The sequence below is a fragment of the Rhipicephalus microplus genome, chromosome 4 (genome assembly GCF_043290135.1).
Source record: "Rhipicephalus microplus isolate Deutch F79 chromosome 4, USDA_Rmic, whole genome shotgun sequence".
Taxonomy (NCBI): domain Eukaryota; kingdom Metazoa; phylum Arthropoda; class Arachnida; order Ixodida; family Ixodidae; genus Rhipicephalus; species Rhipicephalus microplus.
In genome coordinates, this window is record NC_134703.1 from 114,218,920 (window position 1) to 114,243,803 (window position 24,884).

General features: G+C 46.8%; 1 protein-coding gene across 3 annotated transcripts; it reads right to left on the reverse strand.

Annotated features, from left to right (window-relative positions):
• Positions 1 to 223: 223 nt before the first annotated feature.
• LOC119172291 (uncharacterized) lies at positions 224 to 23,928 on the reverse strand. Of its 3 annotated transcripts, XM_075893534.1 has the most exons (5): positions 23,503 to 23,928; positions 7,622 to 7,757; positions 7,289 to 7,482; positions 4,633 to 4,691; positions 224 to 2,229 (listed from the first exon to the last, which is right to left on the reverse strand). In XM_075893534.1, the coding sequence occupies exons 3-5, from the start codon at positions 7,473 to 7,475 to the stop codon at positions 1,558 to 1,560; spliced, it is 918 nt and encodes a 305-aa protein (XP_075749649.1). In that variant the 5' UTR covers positions 7,476 to 7,482; positions 7,622 to 7,757; positions 23,503 to 23,928; the 3' UTR covers positions 224 to 1,557. The 3 variants fall into 3 exon arrangements, with proteins under 3 accessions (XP_075749649.1, XP_075749648.1, XP_075749650.1); XM_075893533.1 differs by lacking the exon at positions 7,622 to 7,757 and having other exon boundaries at positions 23,503 to 23,927; XM_075893535.1 differs by lacking the exons at positions 7,622 to 7,757; positions 23,503 to 23,928 and adding an exon at positions 18,471 to 18,629.
• Between the last annotated feature and the right edge of the window lie 956 nt (positions 23,929 to 24,884).

Here is a 24,884-nt window from a genome sequence, read left to right on the forward strand (position 1 = left end):
CAACGGACGCCTGACATGAACGCATTTCTTAGTCCGACTAAGAAATGCGTTCGCATTAAAAATGGCTCATACCTGCAAATACGCATGTCAGCGGCGCACTTTCAAGAGCCTATTAGCACATTTCCGCACACTCACCGGCGCTGGTGTTTTTCGCGAACAAGATCGCCGCCGTCGCCACTGAAATCTGAAACACGCAGCAGCTTCGTGTAAAATTAGAGAAATGTTTTCTGTATTCCAGAAGTGATCGCAAATTTATTTAGCTGTTTCTAAGTTCACAAATTCGGCCTGCCTTTCTTCACAGAAACACCTTCACAACAGCACCACACCCTCCTCTTCCACTTAACTTCTGATGGCCGTGGGATCCACTGTTGAAGTCGCCATCTCAATTGTCCTTCACCGGTTCGAAGCGACACACCAAATTTGGGTGATGTTCGTAATAGAATCGCCTACTATAAACGTGACACGTACCACTACGTTTTCGTCTTATTTTGTTATGCGTTCGCCAGTTGGCTTTATTTTTGCTGCATGCAGTGTCTCGGCAATCGTAAATAAAATAGCCTTCCAGCCTGCATATTTATAGACGCAACCCGTATCCTGCAAACTATTGCTGAAGGGCAATCTATATACTGTTCTTGCGACAGCTCTACCATCATCGGCGATAAGATTGTGTACATCATTGATACATGTTAAGAGGGCAAAAATGAAAACACCTCAAAGAAATGACACTCAGACGTCGTCGTTTAACATGTAGTTGTTCGTGCCAGTGTCTCCATATCAAATGGCCACCATGCAGTCTCATTTAGTTCTGATTTGGCATAACATAGTTACTTCGTGCCATGGCGCAAGAGCTCATATAAGCATGTGCGTGCGCGCGCCGCGTGCTTCTAATATATGTCCAGAACACGCCGTCTCGAACTTTGCGTTTGCGCGACCTACTAAATGTCCACGGGTACCTTGGCCACCATTTCCTCACACTGTAATGGCTCTTTTTCCTCAAATGTGCACTTGCTTGCCAACTATCGTCCGCGCTACCTGTTCCAGCCCTTCTTGGCCACCCAAGTCGATAACGCCGGCCGACTCTTTATATACCTATGATGCAGAGAGACCCGTTGTGTTTCATGACATTGCGAGACGTATGTGGCAAACTCGATTTTCGTAAGCATGATAATCGGCGAGGGGCCTGTAAGGACACCTTTTTTGGCCCTTTTGTTCTGCATGAGCGGATAGCGACATATTAAGATAGGTATACACGCTGACGCAAGCATTTGAGCGCAGTTCAAGATTTGCGGGTATAAGCACCGTTGAAGACACCTGTTCTTGTCTTGGAGCCTGCCAACGCACATTTTAGGTGTCCACAAGAGTCACAGCAGTCCCTCGATGATCCGTGTACTCTCGGCTGCACTTCAGGACAGCCCTTCTAGCGATGAAAGCTGTCGCCTGTTGTGTACTTAAGAAGGCAAAAAACAATGTTGACTTGCCAAAAGGCCTTTGACCTGGCGACTACGTAGCGCAAGGGGTCTTCTGGATGGGACCACACATTCTTGAGGATGTGTTCGATTAACGACCGTCAGAGATCACGAAGCCGGGCTCATTTCCTCTTCGCCGCGACGGCGGTGGTTCCTTGGACGACGGCTGGGCATCGATGTCGTTTTCCGACGGGTCTTCCGGAGGCAGCGTTGGGCTGCTCGTGGAATCGATGGATGGCGCCGGCGTCTTATCCGTGGCCGTAGGAACCGCGTAGTCGCGAGTCGCCGACACGCTCACTGCCTCGCCAGTAGCTGTGTCCGACGTCGTTTGTGGAGCGTCCGTGCTCCCCTGCGCTGCCGTCTCGGTTATCGGAGGCGCCCCCAAATCTCCTCCGGCGCCTCGCGGACCGACTGTTTCTGCTGCCGTCGTCGGTGCTTTGGTCGTCGTCGCTAGGCTGGGAGCTCGCGTGGTAGTCACCACTGAAGAGGCGGGTGGGGTGACCGACGCCTCGGAGGCTCCACTGGTGGTCTCGGATTCCTCTTCGGAGGACACCTCTTCGGTCGTGGTGCTGGCGGGTCCCGTCGACTTTGAGAGCGTGCCCGTTTGCGTGCTGCTCCGCGTGGTCGGCTCGGCGGTTGGGTGTCCCCTCGAGTCCGGACACGGCTCGGCGTGGTGCGGGTGCTCGAAACCGAAGCCGGTTTCTGGTTCATCGTCGTACGACTTTCCGGATGCCGGTGGAGTGGCCGGACGGAACACTTCATCCTGCACCAGAACGTGTAGCAGTAGATAAGACACTGTGAAATCTGTTCTCGTTTTTATCGCTCGTTCTAAACGCTTGGCAAAACAACGTTTCGACACTTTACGCCACTTTAAGATAACCAAGGTTTTATCGCTGCAGTGGCGCTCAAATGACAATGTGGCAGTGAACACCAGTTAGTGATGACCCGCCGCGGTGGTCTAGTGGCTAAGGTACTCGGCTGCTGACTTGCAGGTCGCGGGTTCGAATTTCGGCTGCGGCGGCTGCATTTTCGATGGAGGTGGAAATGTTGTAGGCCCGTGTGCTCAGATTTGGGTGCACGTTAAAGAACCCCAGGTAGTCGAACCCCAGGTGGTCGAAATTTTCGGAGCCCTTCACTACGGCGTCTCTCATAATCATATGGTAGTTTTGGGACGTTAAACCGAACAAATCAATCAACACCAGTTAGTGAATAGTGTTATAGTTGTGGAACACTAAAATTGATGATTAATGATTTGATTGATATGTGGGGTTTAACGTCCCAAAACCACCATATGATTATAAGAGGCGCCGTAGTGGAGGGCTCCGGAAATTTGGACTACTTGGGGTTCTTTAACGTGCACTCGTGGAACACTAGGGGAAAAAAGCCGATTGTACTCATATTAGTGAATTATTCTTTCACAAAATAAAGCGCTAATCTTCTTCACCCAGCGCTGATTCAATTGCAAGCAGTGCTATCATGTGATCTTGTGTATATAGGTCTTGGTGTACTTATTTGCCGCGCTAAATCTTGCGCTGACGCCATTCAGTTATGTGTAGGCCCTGGCTGTGTTTTTGAATCTCGCACCTAATGCGGCTCCACTACCGTGAAACTGGTTAGCACGGAGAACCCGGTGATTTACCTCGGCAAACACATCTCCTCAATTCTCTTGCGCGACGCTGGTCTCAGCCGAATGTTTCAGAAGCGTTTTTTCAAGATAATAGGTAAATTATTGTGACTAATTATTGGTTGTTTCGGTGCTTTACATTATTTCAAACTGTCATTTAATTGTTCAGTGCTTTTGGGCACTGTTAGCTTTGCTTTAAGCATGTGTTAACCACTGTGAAACCGTGCGACATCATAGACAGTAGATGGTGGCAAGGCGGGTCCCCAAAGTACCATGTTGCGCATTTATTAGATAGCTTGCACATGACGTCACAGTCGCAGCGTCACAAAGTACTGGTCCACCAACATTGCGACCTTGCATCACCTTAAGGCGGTATGAATAATCACATCGCGCTTAATCTGCTTCATCGATAACGATGTGGCCAGAACACTATTGGCCTCTGAGCGTCAATAACAAGAGAACTTGCAAGTTATGTAATGATAATGTCTACACACGACGTCTCAAACATTGCGTGTGCCATGGGGTTCAACGTGGCGGTTTCAGTGACGTCTGTGCAAGCTATCTGTGCCCAAATCATCACGATTTCACCGCGAGAAGATGCTTGGTAAACGAGGAAGCACGCAACAAGAAAATACGGGTGGCGACGGCACCTTGAAGTCCCCGTGCCAATCGCCACGACGTCATACATTGTGAAGGCATCTACCAGGGCTCCGATGTAGCCGCGTGGTCACTTTTCAGCGGCAGCGCATGACGTAACTTTTGCGCAGAACGCGGCCTATGCGATTTCACTGTTACGGGGGTACCAAGCTGATGACGAAGTGGTACATTTGGAGGATCGACGTGAACGCACTCGCACATATTCGGTAATGTGGCACTAGTTCGTACAACGCAGTGGTGAATTCGGGCTCATGTATCAAGACATAGGGACTGATTAAGAAACGAAAAGAGAGACCAGCGTTCGTCTGTCCTGTCACTTCTAACAATAAACACAATGTAAACGTTTTCTATATGTGGCACATATAAATCCAGAGTAACATAAATTTTAACTGGTTACTGGCCAGCAGCCAGGAATAAGCAGAATAACCTTTGTAACGAAATAGGTCAATTGTTATTTCATAAAACGAACATTAGTTAAATAGATTTCTGCGCAATGTTCTACTCAAAAATGCTCGCGCTAATTTTTCTGTTTTTCTACATTTGCTATTCAAAAATTATAGTGTGTTTGATCTTGTAACAATGTTAGGATGACTACTAAAAGTAGAAAAATAATTCTGGATATATATATTATTAGCCATTGGGCTCTGAATTCGATTATCGGGCTGCACGTCGAATACGTCAAAGGTGATTTCGCATCTCTCATAGAAAATTACGTAATTATATTACGCAGAATTCTGTCATTACAGCGTTGTACTCTGAAAACACCCCCTAAAAAGTTCCAACGCATGTTGCAACATAACTTGTCAAGGGCGTCATGAGCCGATTCGCCTTCGTTCAATCGTATACGTGCATCCGATGTGCTCCTGCAGTGACTCGTATACTCACAGTGGATGGCGCTCCCCGCAGCCAGTTCATGAAGTCTCTGAAGGCCGCCTTGATTCCGGCTGCGAATAGTGCGGGAAGGAACACGGATTAGTCGAACCATTGTGAAAGTATACGTTTGAATAGTATGGGACAATTTGGTACGGGGTGACAGTGTGAAGGTTCCAGCATGTTACGATTCGAACACGTGAAAAGGAAAACCTGCGTACTTGAGGTAGGGTGGCTACTTTAGGGGCCTGTCTTTTTCACCATCCATGCATGCCACGTGGCGTGATAACGCTCGCGGTAAAGCGCTCAATACAGGGCCTAGCAAGGCTATCAATGCTCGAAACCGGGTCAAGATGAAGCAACAATTAAGGTCTAAAATATTATAATTGACAGAAATAACCAAGGAGTGATCGCAATAACTAACTTCGAATTGCTAGAAAAGTTTTGTAAGCGTGCGACTGACTGCGGCGACGTGCCACAGAGGGCGCCACCACTCCGCCGAGCAATCGAATGCCTGCGCTTCGCGGGTGCTGCGTTGCTACATCTGATGGGGCAAATAACCTGACCGAACTCGCTGTAGACGACACGTGTCTTAACAGCCGTAACAAGCAGGAAGTCGATGAAGCGCAGCAAAGAGTAGCGACCATGTAGCACATATAGATTGTGAATGTGAATGTGAAGATTCTACTGGGTGCCTCGGAAATACATACATGCTTCGCTCAAATATTGACGTCATCGACACTTTGGTGAACGGAAACCCTATGAAAGGGAATGGCTGGGTGGTCGTGCTAAGCGTTCCGTCAGTTTCTATAGCAATAGAGCTGCCATATTATTACTTCATTTTTACTTTTGCTTTGTTACGAGTGTAGTTGCTTCACAATTTGTATTATTTGTTTGTATTTTTTCTGTGCCTAGTATTATATAACGTCCAATTCCTGCGATAGCCCTGAATAGGGCTGCAGTATGTATAAATAAATAAATAAATGAATAAATAAAATAAATATGTTTTTTTTTTCAATGTGCTCGCGTCGTAACTTGCTAGAATCATTCATACTCGCATATAACATGTGACAAACTCTTCGCGAAACATTTTTACCTTCAAAAAGAATGACAAAATACCGCACAAAAGGTGCACATCAGAGTGATTTTGTATAAGCGGTCCTGGCGTGCAACATTAACCAAGACAGCCATTTGAAGGTTTGTCGTCAGCACCTTCAAAGCCTTCTGAAATTAGTCCATTGATAACGCACACCGCATTTCTAAGCACGGGATTTTAGTTGAGCTTGATGGTATACAATCGAACACAGGTTTGAACTGGTAGAAGATAGGAAGTGAAAAGCAACAGTCACGCGTGCCCTGACGAGTGAAGGTCCTCATGTCAAAACGCTGCCAAACTGAAAACGCCGCGGTGAATAGCCGATTCATCATGAAAGCAATGTTAATTTTTTAACGTAGTTCATCCCAAGTTCGATAATATATACTGCTATTAGGAGTCTAGAAGGACCCCAGGAAGTTTGATCTCCTTGGGCAAAACTGACTAACAATGGATCATTTTTCCAAATTTTCAGGCAAATGACTTCAATGAACCACAGTAGTACTGAAGTTTGTACGTCACAATGGCACATCGAACGCTCGTCCAGCACCAATCAAACGCGCACTGTGTAAACTGGAGTTAGCGTAACTGTTGTGTTGTGCTGTTCCGTTTAGTTTCGTTTTCAGTTTCGGTTTTTTGTTTCCATTGTCATGCGGCGCCTCGTGCAGCAGTGACATGTATCATATGTATAATCATATGTATATATGTGTAAATAAATGAGTGCGTGATGAGCCCGTTGTTCGAGGCGGACGTTTTTCTTTCCGCGCCCAAGTCGTGGGTGGCTGCCGCCGGCAACGGCGGTGCTTCGTTGTTCTCCTTCGTCGGCGTCGCGGCCAGCTCAGCCCCGACACAACAGAAACAGCCCTGACAACTCGTGTTTGTTACCAGAATGGCCTTGAGTGGTTGATGTAATATATAGCATGGCTTTCTTACAGGTATACAGTCGCGCAATTTATTCGCACAAGAAAACCTTCACGAGGCACGCATTTCTGCAGGTATAAACGTCAGGAGCATGGGCCACGAAATTCACACGACGTGCGTGTTGCGTGGGCCAAAGTGGACTAGCAGACTTCTCTGACGAAGACTAGGTCGACTTGCCGAGACGTCGGGTCCGGCGACCTTCCCTGTTCTGCGGTAATCCACCATGCTAGGGTAAAGAAACGCGTCGTCACATCGACGTATTTACCTTTGTCTCCTGATAAAGTGTATTCATTTCGTAAATGTTGACGGTGTGAAAGTTAGTTCCTTCATTTGCCGCTCGTGCAAGCCATAGTTTGAAATGAAGCTTCCAGGTCATTTTATCTACGATACATGCTTTGAGCTTCGTAACAATGCCTTTAAAAAGATACTAAGGTCAAATAACAATTTACGCCAGAGTGAAAGCTCAATGTATGACGACGTCTAAAAATGACAATATTATCAACAGGGGTACCGAGAAACTAAGGTAAATGCACGAGAACACATGCGCTAAGCGTAGGGCATTTGCAAAATGATCCCGACGACTTGAGAGTTACCACCTACAATTAATCGCTTGTAATCTAAATAGATGCACTATAAATGCAGCTCAGAGCTACTCACACCATGAGCGATCGAAGAACTCAGCAGCCCCATCTCGCAGGGACCTGGCTCCCTCGGCGATGGTGTCCAGCAGTCCTCTTTTTTGCACGCTATGCCTCGCTGTCTCGCCGCCATCTTGGGCTGCGCACGACGCCAGCGCCACTGCGGACGCCAGGATAACCAGGAGCAGCAAGGTGCGACTGTCCATCTTGTTGCTGCAGGGTGAACAAAATAGATTCTCATGAAAAATGCCAATTCACTTCAGGTCACCCCCAAATGTCCTCAAATTTTTTTCTTTCATTCGCTCGACAAAAGAAACAAAAACAACGCTGATTACTATAGCAGATTACGTGCCTTTATTGAACTTTACTGCTAGTCCGCCGCGCCATTGTTGAGTGGCCAGATGTCACAGATGTCAAACTGTCCTCCCGTATTTGTGCCACTTTGGTGCTCGAAACGTTTCGTAAGGTCGCTGCATTTGAAGGGGACACTACAGAGAAACAATGAGTTGTTTCAGATTGATAAACTGCACTCTCAGAGCTCTAATGTCATAAGCCTCACTGTATTGAGTTCATTACTAGTGGATAAAGTCAAGATTGAAGTATCATTTTTAAATAACGCGCCATCATCTTCGCGCGTGACGTAAGAAATTTCACTACGCATTTTTCGTACTTTCGCAACATTGGCTCGATGAAATTTTGTGAAACTTTGTGTTCCACCTATGGCACCTGTCGATGACATTGTATTCCAACTTTATTGATTAGAAGGTACGTAGAACCCGGTAGACACCTTCAAAATTTATGGTGTCTCGTGCGGAACCTCGAGGTGGCGTCTCCACTCGCAGTTTCTTTTCGCGCGTTTTCTCGCTTACCTAGGGTCGTGTTGCAGCAAGAGTGGTGTTTTCAGAATTAAACAATACGCGAAAAAGCGTTTTAGTCTGTAGTGTACCTTAATATTGCTTCCTCATGCGACAGCTGCTGACATTCTCTTAAGACTAATAGACGAGGCGGATGGAACAACGTACATGCGTCACGAGGAAACATTTTAGCAATTACTCCTCACGCCATCTGGCCTACTTTACCACAGTACATCAAGAAAGTGATCGTCGAGATGTATTCCTGAAGACTGCGTATCAATCAGCAAGCCCCTTTTTGCAAAGTCAGGGGTGTACTTTTTTGTGGAAAAGCGTTGCTCAGGTTCTGACCAGAACGCGCTCAGAACACAGTTTGTCACAACACGATATTGGTACGAATATATCGTCACAAATGAGTATAAACGTTAAGAAAGCAACCTCTGAACGTCACCAACTTATATTTACTAAAATTCAGACTACACAGTGAGATACAACGTTTTACAGCTTCTGCCTGTATTTGAGTTACGGTGGTGTATATTGCTGAATCACTCAACAAGCGGTGACAAGAGAAATGCCGAAAGTCCACGGCCACATGTCCAAGATCCATAATTTCATGCAGCAGGTTCAGAGTGCTATTATATCGTCACCAGCTGTCCTGCGTTTCTTGCGCATTTCCTGGCTTTCTGATAATCCTCACGATACATCAGCACGTCCGTATGTTGCCGCCGCGAGAGGGCAAGTTTGCTAACACCAATAAACTGCACGAAATCGCGACATGTGGCTATAGTTGGTTTGTGATAACATGGGTACACGATTCGCTGGCGATATATGACGGGACAAGCGGATATTTCTGAAGCCATATTTCCTAAGCGGCGCAGGTCTTCCCTTCGTGTCGTGTTGTCTGTACGATCAAACTCTTAAAGATGGCCACGGTTAACGATCGCTGAGACGTAAAGTTAGGGAGTTTCTGCGTGCGATCACCTTTCAGCCCGGGTAATAAATAAATAAATAAATAAATAAATAAATAAATAAATAAATAAATAAATAAATAAATAAATAAATAAATAAATAAACGCAGCACGAAAAATCGAAATGTTCATGCTGCTCGGAATGGAGACGTGTATGTTTAAACTGTGGTACGTTATTTCGCAGTTCACAAAATGTGAATGTACCAACAAGTTCTCGCGCCACGCGGACTTGCACAAACCTCGACGTGGAGAGAAATAAAGTGCGTCAGCGCGCGTACAGAACGAAACAACGTGCTAAATAATAAATATATTTAACATTTTTCCCTTCTGTCACCGAATAATTTGCTTACGCAAGAAATGTTTTAAAACGAAAGGTAGCTCACATGTGCACTAGTAAGATTTTCAATTCTAATGCTTTTTTTTCCTTGGATCCTCCCTCATTTGGTCATTCTATCGGGTATCTTTCTATCCCCCTTCCTCAATTCCTCAGTGCAGGGTAGCCAACCGGAGGGTTCTTTGGCTAACCTCCTTGCCTTCTTGTTTTCTTCCTTCCTGAAGCGGAGACTTGTTTCGCCGTGGGACAGCTCTAACACCTTCCGAGTGATTTTTAAAATTAAATTGATGATACGCAATTTTTACTTACACGTTACCATGCTTTTGTTTGTGTAGTAACTGCGGTTCAAGTTTCTTTCAGGCAAGAAAGAACAAGGTACAATTTGCCTAGAGGACTAGCGAAAGGCGATCAAAGCCTGACAAGGCGCCCGCCTCCTGTGAACTGATCAGCCCACGAGAGTGACACAAGGTTCAGCGTTATAACTAACAACGCTATACATGAGTAAGAACATGAGCCCGAATAAAAGTTACTACATTCAAGTCACATCTGCATAAGAAAACCAATCAGATGACCGAACTGATCCAGACAATGACATCAAAAGGTTACGTGTGCATTCATTCAATTCCCACGAAGGTTAGAGAACAGAACTGCATGTGAATGTGATCTGCATGTCTAACAGGCGACGTAAAGTTGCAAGAACTCCAGAAACAAATACTTTACGGAGCACGAAACTGTGATGATGATAAGGTTTTTGAGATCGTAATTGTGACTATTTTTTGTTTAGGAATGCAATATGGGCTGATATCCTCGATGACACAGCAGCTACAAAAAGGATGTTATTTCAGAAAATGTGGCAAAAGACACATTAGTTTTCTGTATCATATCCTGTATTTTTCTTTTCAATTAGTCGGATGTATTTACTGTATCTCAAAGCGAATGACACCTAATTTTACCCGTTCTGGGGTCCTCCTTGTATAGGTGTGAGCCGTTTGCGCTAAGAAACCAAACAAATGAATAACGCGAGTCAGTTAGACGTATACGCTCGTCTGACTGATACTTAGAAAGCACTTAAGCAGTGGAAAGGAAGTATACATTTCACACCGATGAAAGCGATCCTTTCAAGGCCTGGCGTATACCGGTGCTTGCTCATAGAGAAGCGTTGAAGTGCGCGGAATTACCGTCTTCGAAAATTGAGGCCAGATAATAGCAAGCTTGCTTTAACGACGTTTTGACGAAAGTGCATGGCGAAACGCTGGAAAGCTAGCTTCATGTGCGTGCTGATTCATCCTTGGTGAAGCTAACTTGCTGCATTTCATTTAATCTCTCTTTTGTTCTTGCTTCCTAGCTCTCACATGAAACCAAGATACAGTTGAAGCCGAAGAAAGCTTACAGGATAGGATATGTTCCACAGTAGAAATAAATGAAAACAGTGGGAAGAACCAAGATAAAAGTCGACGCAAATGCATTTTTGGACCCTGCTATGCATGCCAAGTGGACCCTGCTATGCCTTTTTGTGCGTCTATTTGTATGTTTTCATGCATATGCTTAAATCGTACAAACTGTGAAACTTAAAAGGTTGGGCCCTCCCACTTTTCTAGGCCAACACAACAAATTTCCAAGCACTGAAAGTGATCAAATATACAGAACCTTTTTCAAAAGTTTCATAACCGCTCTGCCAGATACGCATTATACGAAATATACGGTGGCCCGAAGAAAACTGCGCATTCTGTAGCGTAATGCCTTTGGGACAGCCTGCATTTTGTGGTGCCGTTATAGCTGAGGCATAAATCTATATGCGGTGTCATATACTGCCCTGAGCCATCTTTTTCTCGGCTCCTCCTTCGCGCTGAGCTTGAGTCGAAGAGAGAGCCTTAGAGGCGCCGGCCTTTTATGTATACATCACACAGCAGCAGTGCGGTAATCGTCAATCCGCTTCCGTGCAGCATTTATGCCCTATTTTGCCGGACGGAGAGATTTACCCCATATTCCACGGCACATTTTCATATACTGTATATGCGCCATGGCTGAGAATCGGTTCCCACACTCTGAAGCTCATAAGTGTTTTTCCCACGCATAATCACTCGCTCGCGGCACCTTGCGCGGATGATCAGTGCAACGGTCCAGACGTGAGGCGCGGTGAATGATGAGCAGCAGCATAGTCGAGCGACTCACAATCGATCGCGTCCCTGTAGGAAGGCTGTATACATACACTGAGAGCACACTGTACATATACAAAGCTGGCGTATTCATCGGCGACCACTGGAGCTTCTCCGCTCGCACAAGGTAAACACATTACGAAGGCGCCACGACCGAGAAACAAATGAAATCATGAGAGAAAGTGTGAGGTCAAAATAGCAAGTAGACAAATGACCACGTCTTGTCTCGGAAGAAAAGACTGACGTATCCAGGCGTGCACGGGCGCAGCTTTTTAGCTATAGGAATACGTATACTCGCGTATTCACAAACACTCGTCGACTCGACTTTCACCCTTCACTTGATGGATGGATGGATGGATGCTATGAGCGTCCCCTTTATAACGGGGTGGTGACAAGTATGCCACCAGGCTCGAAAAAAAAAAAAAACTTTTTTCCCTTTTTTTTTATGTTGGCCTAATGCCTCTACTTCGATAAATTCTATCTTAATGGAAAAAAGGTAAATTTTCAGCTTAAGTTCTCTGCCTTTTACGGCACACTGTCCATATTTTATTTTTCCAATATTTATTTTTGTCCTTTCTGTCTAATTTTCTGCCACCAATACTCTAACCGTCTCTTACTTATTTCAATCGCGGGTGTGTTCAGCTTTCCATTGTTGTCCCTAAAACCCAAGGCTTCCTGTAGGCTCGTGCCCAAACGTACACCTGGGTGGATATCTCCACATTCAATCAGAACATGCTCCGCCGTTTCCTTATCTTTCCCGCAGCATGTGCATTGTTCTTCTTCTTTACTGAATCTTGCTTTATAACTACGCGTTCTAAGGCAACCCGATCTCGCTTCAAACAGTAAAGCGCTTCCCCTTGAATTATCGTGAAATGCCTCCCTCCTTATTTCATTTTTGCCCTTTCGGTAGTTACTCAAAGCCGGTTTTTTCTCCATAGCTGCCATCCAGTAAATCCTCTCCGCCTCCCTGACTTTTCCCTTAACGCTCTTTGTTGACAAATGGCTTACAATACCAGCCGTATATTTACTAGTGAGTCTTCTAGTTCTTTTTCTCCACTGTGTGTCCACGCTCTTCCTATACAAATAACGGAACACCTTCTCTGCCCATCTACTCTCCTTCATATTTCTTAGCCTTTCTTCGAACCTTATTTTGCTCTGCGCTTCCCTCGCCTCAAAACCTGCCCACCCCATATCGCCCTTTACAGCCTCGTTTGTCGTCTTCCCGTAAGCACCCAACGCGAGGCGTCCCACAGTCCTTTGATTTACATCCATTCCCGATTGCACCTCTGCCCTCATGCACACCACTGAGTTCCCAAAAGTAAGCCCTGGAACCATTACACCCTTCCACAGACCTCGAAGCACCTCATACCTATTGTATCCCCACAACGCTCTGTGCTTCATTATTGCCGCATTCCTCTTTCCTTTTGCTGCCGAGGCTTTTTCCTGTACCTCCATGTATCTATCACTCTCATTTACCCATACTCCAAGGTACTTGTATTCACTTACCCTCGGTATTTCTTGGCCTTGTATGGACACCGTCTGATCACAGGGATCATTGAATACCATCAATCCACACTTCGTTACACTGAATCCTAGTCCAAGAGCTTCACCTTCCCTTCCGCATATATTCGCCAGCTGCTGTATATCATCTCGACTGTCCGCAAATAAGACGATATCGTCCGCATAAAATAAACCTGGAAGCTTCTGCTCAATCATCATGCCGCCCTGTTTGTGTGACAGATTAAAACCAATGTTGCTACCTTCTAGCGCTTTTTCCATGCTCACCATGTACAGCATGAATAACAGCGGGGACAAAGGACATCCCTGTCTCAGACCCCTGCTAACCTCAACGTTCTCTTTGCTACGCATTCCTTCCCACTCTATGCAAACTGTATTTTCTCGGTATATCTCCCTCAAAAGCTGTATACAGTCGTCGCCCATGCCCATTCCTGTCAATATATCCCACAAAATTTCCTGATTAACGTTGTCGTATGCCCCAGTGATGTCTAGAAAAGCTACGTACAAGGGCCTATTCTCTATTTTAGATATTTCTATACACTGAGTGAGAACAAACAGGTTATCGTCTAACCGCCTGTCGACTCGAAATCCGTTCTGAAGTTCTCCCAAAATATCGTTATGTTCGGCCCATGTTTCTATTTTCATTTTTACTGCTTGCATCGCCAACCTGCATAGTACCGATGTAATGGTTAGTGGTCTATACGAGCGAATCTTGTCCTTTTCTCCCTTGCCTTTATAGATTAAGTTCATTCTACTTTGTCGCCAACTGTCCGGTATTTGTCCGTCCTTTAAGCTTTTTTCTACTGCTTTTAACAATGCTTCTTTAGTGTTATGTCCTAGTTCGTTAATGAGGCTAACGGGAATCCCATCTAAACCCGCGGCAGTGCGCTTTGGAATTTTTCCTTCGGCCTTTTTCCAGTTGAAATTATCAAGTACTAGCTCTTCCTCTGTTGCTTTCTCCGCCACACTTTTACTCACCGGGGAGATCCCCTGGACGCTCTTTTGAAACGAATCGGCTGTTACCTTTTGGATGTAACCTAGCGCTTCGTACCCTTCCAATTGATTTCCTCCTTCATCTAGAATATGTTGTTGCGTTGTGACAGACTTCCTACCTAGCGCCTTTACGTGGCTCCAAAAAATCCTAGGCGCGGCCTCCTTTTTTTCGTGTATCTCTGTCATCCAGCGTTCACTTTCACCTTTAATTTTTGCCTCTACCAATTTCTGTACAAGGGATTTTTTCTCTAAATATATTTCCCATATTTTTTTTACTTCGTCCTGCGGCCGCTTCTCCTTTTTTGCCTTTCTATGCTCCCGTGATGCTTCGCGTCGCTTCTCGATCGCCTCCCGGATTTCCTTGTTCCACCAACTTTTTGGCTTCCTTTTTCCTTTCCAGCAAACAGTTTTCTTCTCTTTCCCTATCTCCTTCGTCATTAGATGTAACAGCTCACTATACTCCCAGTCCTTGCCTGGTATTTCGCCTACTTCTTCCTCGACTCTTGCGGCTATATTTATTATTTGTTTGTCATTTAAATACGAGCTGCCAGACTTTGATTCCATGCTCATATTTTCAGTTTCGTATCCCATTTGTAATGTTATTCGTTTATGATCACTACCCAAGCTGTTAATGCCTTCCTCGTCTATCCTCATCTCTGTCAGTTTGTGGTAAATTCCTTCAGTCATGAGACAATAATCAATACTTGATTGCTTGTTTCCGACTTCCCATGTGATCTGGCCGTCACATTTAGGCCCCGTGTTAACTATCTCCAGACTATGTTGCTCGCAAAGATCTAGTAATAACTTCCCATTGGTGTCTGAATATCCGTCAAGGTCATGTATGTGGGCATTCATGTCCCCTAGAAGTATGATTTCGGCCCCATTACCAAATTCCTTAATATCCGCACTCATGCAATCCACTATCTCCTGATTCTTTTCTCTGCAGTTATTCCCCGTCCACAAGTAGGCTACCCCTAGCCACGTTTCCTTTCCACCTACTGTGCCCAGAACCCAGAGGTGCTCTGAACACGTCTGTTTCACTCTAACCCATCTGGCTCCGCGGTGAATTAGCATTCCTACACCCCCACCTTTCCTTTCCGATATGGTCCTGTTACACCCTTCCCAAACATAATTTTTAATATGTGGTGGCTCTTCCAAGTCTCTAAGGTGTGTTTCTGTAACCGCATACACGCCTATCTGTTCTTTGTTTAACTGCTCCTCAATCTCTAACCATTTGGCCTTCTTTCTGCCACCCTGCATGTTTATGTAGCTAATTGCAACACGCGCCTTTTTCCTTTTTCTTTTACCTTTTTTTTTGGTTTTTCGCAATTCTACCTGTCAAAGCGTCCTCCTGGTTGTTTTCCCTGTTACGAGCTACCCCGGACTCCGAAGGGCCCGTGAGCCCCCCAAAAAAGCTACTGCGCGTCCTGCCAGTCGCCAGCCCACCTCGTGTCCAAGCCTCTTATCGAAATGAATCTTGTCTCTTTGGAATCCACCCCACCTGTGCACTTCCCTGTTTAAATCCACTACCTCGAAACCCTTCTCTCGACTAATTCGCCATATCTCTTTGTTTGCGTCGACAACCGCTCTTTGCAGGTTGACGTTGCGTACTGGTACTTCCGGTACTGTGCATACTACAATTTGCACCTGGGGGGACACGGTGCGCATGTCATCCACCCCCTTCGCCAAGGTCGTCGCTAGTCCTGACGATTCTTTTTTCAGGACGTCATTTAACCCTCCCGCAATTACAACGAGGTTACGATTGTTAGCTTTAGCTGCGAGTTGTTCACCCGCTTGACTCATTACTGTCCCCAGCGTTTGTCCTGGGAACGTCCCTATCGCAACTCTCTTGTCGCCTTTCACCCTTTCTTTGATTGCCGCTGCGCATCGGACTAAATTTGAGTCACCGGCGATGATGACCTGTTCAGACATTCCTTCTGAAACCTGCACCTGGCTGCTGACTAGGTGACTAGCGTGAGTCACGGCTGCTGGTTTGCTCCCTCCCTCCCTCAAAACTACTTCCCGGTAGCTGGGCCCTGTGGCCAATGTATCTGCCTTTGTCATGCCTGTTTCCTTCATCTCTCCCGCACGGGGGGTCGTCGCCATAATGCTTCCGCCGTCACCCGCGTCCTCGTTCCCCTTCACGACCTTCGATAGGCCCTTCTCGGCTGCCCGGAGCCTTTCTTCCATGGCTGACATTTTCTCTCGCTCCTTCGCCAATGCATTCTCCAGCTCTGCGATTTTCTCCATGAGCCCACTCTGGACCGCCATCATATTTTTCATTTTCTCCGCGAACTCGCACTGTCTACACTTGGCGTCATCTTCTGCTTTCTCCTCCGCACTAATTTCCACCTTCCACCCTACCCCGCACTCTGAACACTTTACGGTCTTTTTGACCATGGCTAGCTCAGTTTACCGATGCCCACGTGTTAGAAAACTGTACTAAAATACACTGGTCTAAGCCAAAAAGAACCACAATAATAAATAAATACGCTACACTTCACATCACCTGCGCATGCACGTGGTCGGTCTACGCGCAGGCCTAAGCCACGTGGTGGCTGGAGAAAAAAAAAGACACAGTACAAAATACTAAAAAAAGAAAAACAACGTACACCGTACTAGACCTAATCAAGCTTTACGCTAGCGCCTTACGTTCTCATAACGCTACCTACAGAGGCAAGCTGGAAACATGCAAAAACACTTATCTGTAGTTGTCATTCCGGAGCTCTCCAAAAACACGTCCGACCTGCAAACACGTCCGTTGACAGAGTTGCGCACTGCGCCGCTGCTCGGCTGAAAATGACGGTGCGCTACTCAAGAATAGCAGCAAATTATCACTGATATGCAGTGACTTTCCCTGCCAAGAGATGGCGCTCCCATCGGCTTTCTCAAGTGAAAGTGGAGCGTTGAGTGTAGGGGCGTTCTAGAATACGGGGGGTAGTGTTGCCGAACACTTCTTTTTGCTTAGAAGCTCGGAAAGCTCTTGGATATAGCTGCAGGCGATCGTGTGAGTGGACGCGCACTCGCTGCGAACAAGGACGCAATGGGCGAATGGAAACAAGGTTGCGCGCGCTGTGTGCGCAAAGAAGCCAAGAACAATAACAAAGAAGCGGGAACAATGCGACGCGCCAACCGGTTTGTCTCTGACGTGGGCGCCGCACCGGCCGCTGCACGGTTCTCAACGGGCACGAAGCGAGGCGCTTTGTCCGTGACTGTGCGACCAGTATATAATTCCTCGCGATGACCGTCTTCTCACGCATCTCGAGACGAAGTTGTTCGTGCGACGGGTGGCAGGATGTGTTCCTCGAAACAAATGAGATCTGTGCTGGCCATCCGAAACACGGTGGCGTGACGGTGTATATACACTTGGCCAATTAATAACGGATACCAAGACTCCGCTGTTCCACCTATAGAGCCTCGAGGGGAACACGCGGGTATACTGTAAGACCACGGCGAGCTTCTGACCGTGAGAGATATACTCTGGGCAACATAGGCCCTTCCAAAATCAAGCAAGCGACCAAACAGACATACGAGTGCGTGTACATAAACAATGAAATAGAATATGCGCGTTTGTGAATTTTTAGATATAACTAAACGAGATTTCAACTAACGGCTTGAGAGCGATAAGTGGTTAAGTAATGGGCGTATAAATTAAGGCACAGGAAGACAGAGGTGACGATCAGAGAGGGCAAGCGATGTTGTACGGTTAACATTAAATGTAAAAAAGGGAAAGGGGGATGAAATACCACATAGCAGGCTCAAGGTCTACGAGGACCATGTGATGTGCCCCAAGGAGGTTTGAAACCTCCTTGATGCGCACCAATAGAGAAATGTACTGGTGCAGTCAAGGACGACGGAGCAATAGGTGCTGCGATGTAATTAAACAGATTTAGTGGCACAAAGTGATATCAACACACACTAAACCAAGGCATTATTGGAGATCTCTTCGAGATGAGGCTGCAGGGGCCATAATTCAAGGTGGCAGATACGCCGTTGTTTTTAGCACTCATTGCAACTACCCCGTTTACGAATAGTAAATAACAAACACCGGGAGCGTACGTATACACTCCAGTAAAGTACGCGATCAACGGCTGACCTTAGAAAGGTCACTTTCTCAAAGCTTGAGCTACCAGAAATTTCAGAGGGCATTTCGCGAAGGTGCGAGTCGAGGCCCACGCGATGACAGGAATTCTTCCGTTGCAGGCGCATGCAGAGTACCTATACGTACGCATGGGCTTTCTTTCATATCATCACTGCTTTCCTGCAACCGTGATTGCCCAACATTTCTATCTTTGTTCGTTTTTTGTGCTAGGGATTCTATTTCTGCCGCCAGCTCAAGCTGGAGGATACAGTTCTATCCTACGAAGATTATGCACCTTACCTCTGTGACTTCGATGGTCTGAGCAGCGCAGAACTGATGTCGCGTTGCTGCTCGAACACTCTTCTCCAACTTCGAGGGGAATTTTTCTTTCGCAGTTATTGACACCACTCTTCTCTTTCTTCTCCCTAATTATTTTTTTTAATTTAACGGAAACGGTGGTGGAAGCCCCCGCAACGGGTAACGGGCACTACCGGTGATGGTGTCGTTAGGCGATTCGCGCGATTGATTTAAAATACTCTACGCGGGTTCAGCCTCTCCCGGCTAAATGCAAAGCTGCTCCCGAGGGTGCAAGCGCTGCAGAAGCACGGCGATCACCAGGGCAACACGATCGCTGACCCGACAACACCAACTCTCCCCGCAGCGCTGGTGGGTGCACAGCCGCCGCCCTGCTGGCGCGACTCGTGAACGATCGGGCATCGCCTTGCAAGTCACGCGTGTACAAACGAAGTCCGCACCGTGTCTCAAGACTCGGTGCAAGAAAGGTCGCACGCGTAGACAGAGTAAAAGCAATCTTGAGTACTGGTATTCTACACAGTACAGAGAAATAATAATGATTAAATACAAGCGCAATGTTGTGTTGAATTCGCTCTATGCGGCATTTAAGACGCTAGACCGACGACGGAATTCGTTAAGAGTAGCCAAAGTTGATGTTTCGGAGCTATACACGGTGCCGTCGGCGCGAACATTCAAGTAGTTACGCGTTGATCATCGTTCTCTCTCAATAAGGAATCACGTGCTGCGAAGATAGAGATCATTTTTAAAGAACACCTCATCAGTCTGTAAAGGCCTTTGGTGTCTGTTTAATGGTCAATTCACTCATAACTTTTTCTAGTCTTTTTTTATTGGAGATGATTTTAAAGTGCGCACTTTTCTCACCGTATCTGCGCTGCCAAAGCTTTTCCGGAAAAAGAACTTGGGGTGTTGAGCTGACACCACATTTCCATTCGCTACGCTGTGAGCGCATATGCTGCATGCACTGCATGCGTAGGCTTTACCTACGCTTGTGAATCGTTAGAAAATTTGTTATTTTGGTTTATATTAACTGCATGGCTATTTTTATTTAATGCGCTTTCTCCACACCCTTCCTTCTCTTTCTGCTGCAGGCAGACAAATTGCGCCCGACCTCAGTATCAGACAGATACCTCGTATTGGGCGACGAGGGTATGCACCCAACACGATGCTCAAACTCTAACCATTGTGTCGCGCTGACTTTAATGGATAGCCATCCAACATTCTCATGATAACATGACGCATGCATGAACCCTTATACCCCTGGTGGGAAAGAAGCGCTGTGGTAGGATCTCCCGTGCACCCCGGAGTAGTTTCGTGTCTTCGAGCCCATTCGTCTCGGATCAACCCGCAAAGCCCTGCAAAAACGGTCGAGGACCGCATAGGGAAATGAAAACGTGAATCCTCGTGCGATGTGTTTCTGCTCCGTAAAGTGTAGGTATATGCGTGTTCGAAAGAAGTCTTCCGCAAGAGATCGTGTCCGGCGGTACGACACACTTGTTGGTTACATATTGATACCCACAGCGGCGCTGAGTATAGAGGTAAACGGTGATCCAGGTTCCTCACACTGAGTTATATGAACAACTTCAAGGTACCTTTACACACAGGATGCAGGTTGCGACGCCGTACTGGGAACTTGTTATTCTCGTTCTTTCTGTTATCGAGGAGTAGCCATGTATAACGGCCTTTCTGTCATATACGTCTATTGCAGGCGAAGGGCGAGAGCAAGTACATGCTTGATTGATAGATATGTGGGGTTTAACGTCCCAAAACCACCATATGATTATGAGAGACGCCGTAGTGGAGGGCTCCGGAAATTTCGACCACCTGGGGTTCTTTAACGTGCACTCAAATCTGAGTACACGGGCCTACAACATTTCCGCCTCCATCGGAAATGGCAAGTACATGCTTTAATCTAAGTCAGTAAATAACCGATAATACGAACAGGCTGTAAGGAGATGCAGCTGACTGCGTTGTGCTACAAGGAAGTACGCCGGAATATTTTTTATGGTATCACACGTGCTGCTCATTTCTAAGTCGTCTCGTGCACGATGTCTGTCTTTTTGTGCACCAGCTGTACACGTATAGGAACCAATGTCGCATACCACCGAAGCTTGTGAAAGCAGAAATAATATTCTTAAGAAACCAAGAAATTAGAGTTTTAGCGTGAAACGATAAGCGTTCCACTAACAGCGAAGCCAGAAAAGGCGAGCGACTTTTTTTTTCATGTTAGTTTCTATGCTTGATTGATATGTGGGGTTTAACGTCTCAAAACCACAATATTATTATGAGAGACGACGTAGTACAGGGCTCCGGAAATTTCGATCACCTGGGGTTCTTTAACGTGCGCCCAAATCTGAGCACACGGGCCTACAACATTTCCGCCTCCATCGGAAATGCAGCCACCGTAACCAGGATTCGATCTCGTGACCTGCGGGTCAGCAGTCGAGTACCTTATCCACTAGACCACTGCGGCGAGAGCAAGTTTATTTCTCCCCCTGCTTCAGGTATAAGCACATCTGGTGTCATACGTTATAACGTTTGAAATATAGAATATAATTGCTCATTTATAGAAATAAAGCCCCTGAAGAAAAGCCACATGAATGATGCATATCTGTGACGAAATCTACAGACTCTACAGGGTGTAACGTCCCAGTATTGACCCCGTGTACAGGCGAGCATGGCCGCGGTAGGAATCCTCTCAACTACACGGGAGACCAGCAGCACGTCACCTGAGACGCCAGCATTCCTTCCACTCCACCATCACACACCACGTCGGTATAATCCCGGTGCATCATAGGTTTACAGCCACCGCCGTCGTTAAGCCAATGAAAGTTATGCCCTTCCCTGATATCGAGGTTTTTACTGGGTTTCAATTCCGATCTATGAAGATGGTCAAAGCGTATTACAACACAGGGACAACGAAGGAAACGGAACACTTCGTTTTTTTTTTGTTTACGTTAGTGTGATTTACCATTTCAAAATGTGTTGACATGTAAACTAGTTCAGACCCAGACCGTGGGTCCGAACTAGTTTACATACATGGAACTAGTTTACATCAATGGGAGAGCTGAAAGCCGTCCCACGGATTTCTAACTAGACGAGGATGTATAGTTGGCAAACGTACATTTGTTAGCTCTACCGAGTGCGTTCTCACAATGATTTTTTAGGCGCCAAACAGATACATGCCGGAGGGACATATACCATTTTTCCAGTAGTGATGTATTTAGGCATAGCAAACACAAAGAAGCGCCACGCCCACGTTCCCTCATTCTGTCTTCTTTTTATATTTTTTATCTGCGCCATTATTTTGCCCTGCGTTTTGACAAAGACAGTTCTGTTCCGGAATCCGCGTCAGTTCTCCTTGCCACGAACTTATTCACGTGCAGGATGATTTTCTTGAAAAATACAACGTCAAGACAAGCAGTGCCTGAGAAGTCTGTGTTGGGCTAGCTGGTCAAGCATGGTAAGAGGTAAAAACAGCGCAAACTAGAAGCGACGAACTACGAAGAACTTATAGTGCTCGTCGAGTCTGTTACTTCTTCGTATACTTCTTCGTAGTTTGCGCTGCTTTTACCTTTCACCGAGCAGCGTCTGGTGAGCAGGGCTAAGCCGTCAGCTAATTGCACCCTGAAATATGCACGCCACGCACCTTGAACGGCTCTGCTCTTTTGAACAAGCTTTATTTCTCCTCCTGATGTCTCTCCAGCAGCAAAATAACAGTAACGATGGCGAGTAACCTAGAAAGACTTGGTGACACTCATGTGCCGCACGCTGGTGCTGTGCACACAAACTTTAAGGAGGGTTCAATCTACCTGTGATGCGGCAGATCGATGAATGCTAAGTGAATCACGCCGCCTGCAATGGGACACGCCGCGTTCCATGAGCATCATTATTCGGTTGTACGCACGGCTCCAAGAATGTCGAGGGGCATTTTCGTGCATTTGTGTATATTAACTCATCTCGCTTTCCCCTGTCCACCCGAAGAAGGTGAACACCTGTTGCTTTTGTCGGGTACTGCTGGTCAGGTATAAACCGAATGACCAAGCGAGAGTCCGTACTCCATTGGCACACGTCCACAATCAGCTCTTACGTAACCTTGGTGAGGCCTCTGCACTGTTGCGTTAAGATTATGTTTGTTCGCTCGAATAGCGGTTTACGGAGTTAAATGGCACAATCTATAGCGACGAACGTGTTGAAGCATCGTAATCTACATAAAGATCTGCCTGTCACGAGAAAGTGACCATGTGGTTCGATGCCGTAACTTGTGTCTTCAACGGTAACTCCATCAACCATGGCGCTAAAGATTACAACCATAACAAACAAGCCGCGCCAAGCGTCACTATATATGAACTGTCCAGAGAAATCAGCGACGTATCGCGAAAGTATACGGATCTATGGATTCTCGAAGCAGGTCACCAGGGGTAAGGATAAAGGGCAAATCATTTCTACACGACCGTTTCCTGGCTCGTCGTAACTGTTACGTTGAATGCACGAAACAATCCACCCAGGCCTTAACTGGCCACGATAAGTGTGGTTGTTTGAACACGGAAGCGTTAACCTGTTCGGGCTCTATTATTCAATCAGTGCCGATGCTCACTGTCACTTCTCGGTGAGTGGACAAGTACAGATGAGAATCGCGGTGTCATCTTCGCGCGAAACGCGACTGGGGCGGCCCGTATACAGCGATTGCGGCTTGCGTAACGGCACCTCCCGGAGTATACAGTGCTGATAACATCGACACCTCACCGTCTGCCGCTTGACGCAACAATGCCACGCTGTGAAAATGTAATCGCCCGCGGAGGAGACCCAAGAGGGATGGGAGGGGCGAAGAATTATTAATGAGAGAGAACGAGATACCCGCTTAATTAGCAAACACTTAATCGATGCAAACTTTCGTAATGAAAAAATCCGACCACGACCGGGACGCGAAACCGTTTGATGGTTAACGGGTCGGAGCGAATCTCAGAAAGACATTCGCAATGATAAACAACGAAAGCAACACAAGATGAAGACCACTTACCGGGGCGACTCAGTCACGGTCGGGCGAGGCCCCGTTCCGTTTCCTCTTCCTCCCTCGGTCTGCCGCTGCTGTCGCCGCGACCGTCTTCGCGACGGGGGAGGTTTCGGATGAGAGTCCCGCGGACAACGACACCGACGCAAAACAACGAGCGAGCAGGCAGGCAGTCGGGCGGGATCGGTGCCGACACCCACACTTGCCACGATGAACGTACGTACGCCCGCCTCTGGCTTCGCCGTGCCGTGCGTGCGAGTGCGTCGGTGTGCGATCGCCGTCTGCCGCCCCTTGGCGTGCTCGACGATTGTTTCGACTCACGTAAGAGGCGCCCGCAATCAGTTGTGTGTGCGCGCGTGCGTGCGTTTAGGACACCCCCTTTGTTGCGTGCCACCACTGAGGACCCGCTGAGGCGAACCGCTGAATCAACCGCGGCGCTTCCTCCTTCGTTTCTCCTTTCCCCCACCACCGCAGCCTCTCTGTCAAGGACTTTTCCTTCGTGGTCAACACCCGTCTCTTCTTCTCCCACCCGCCTTTTCTGGCATTTCGTACGCAACGTAACATGCATGCAATGCTTCACAAACGGCCCTGGCTTCACTTTCTCCACTCCGTCCCTCTCTCGCTCTTCTACACCACGGCTAAGAGGCGACGCCGCTCATTGGGCAGGCGAAGAACAACCTGTCTGGACGGCAGTATACTTGTCCTGCTGTTTTTGTTCTCTTGCGCTTTACCTTTTGCGTAACTACTGAGGGCCGCATGGCGACCGTGATTTTTCTCCTCGACGAGAGTAGTGCACCCTTTCGCCGGGTATGACGCCACCGCTGTGGCTCATTTTCGCCTGCTCCTGCCGCGAATGAAGAAAAAAGCACGTACAACGGAAAAAATACCTCACTGCAGCGACGTAAAAAGCAAAATAGAAGAGAAAAAGTCCTTTTCTTGGAGGGGCATTCGAAGCATTTCCTCCGTCTTCTGCGCGCTCGGGTGTATATGGTTACCTTCCTCTGAACTGCCGCGGACTCGTTTTTCGTAGTTGTAGCCTCTGATTTTATTGCCTTTATTATTGCTTGTGTACGTGGAACATCGGCACAGGAATGCGAGTAATCCAGTAATTTGATAAGCACGAAGGAACGAAATTAGCCGTGACATCAGCAAGTTGGGAAGCTGGGCAAACAAATGAATCATCCAAGCGCCTGGCCGCGAATAAGAATGCCCGGCTCGTGTTATAATACTGCACCTGTCTGCGCTTTCACAAGGCCGGAGATTCATCGTGTAGTATGAGACAAAAGGCATTATCTCGTTTCGTAAACTGGAAGGTATTTTTCGTCTGATTAGATACCCCTGTATTTGTATAGTAATTTTCATTAAATACGACGACAGCTCGTTACATCAGC

Coding starts and splice junctions, on each gene's coding strand:
- LOC119172291 (XM_075893534.1), bottom strand. CDS start 7,475: ATGGACAGTCGCACCTTGCTGCTCCTGGTTATCCTGGCGTCCGCAGTG. Junction 4,692..7,288: donor GTTCTTCGATCGCTCATGGT/GTGAGTAGCTCT, acceptor CACTATTCGCAG/CCGGAATCAAGGCGGCCTTC. Junction 2,230..4,632: donor TGCGGGGAGCGCCATCCACT/GTGAGTATACGA, acceptor GTTCTGGTGCAG/GATGAAGTGTTCCGTCCGGC.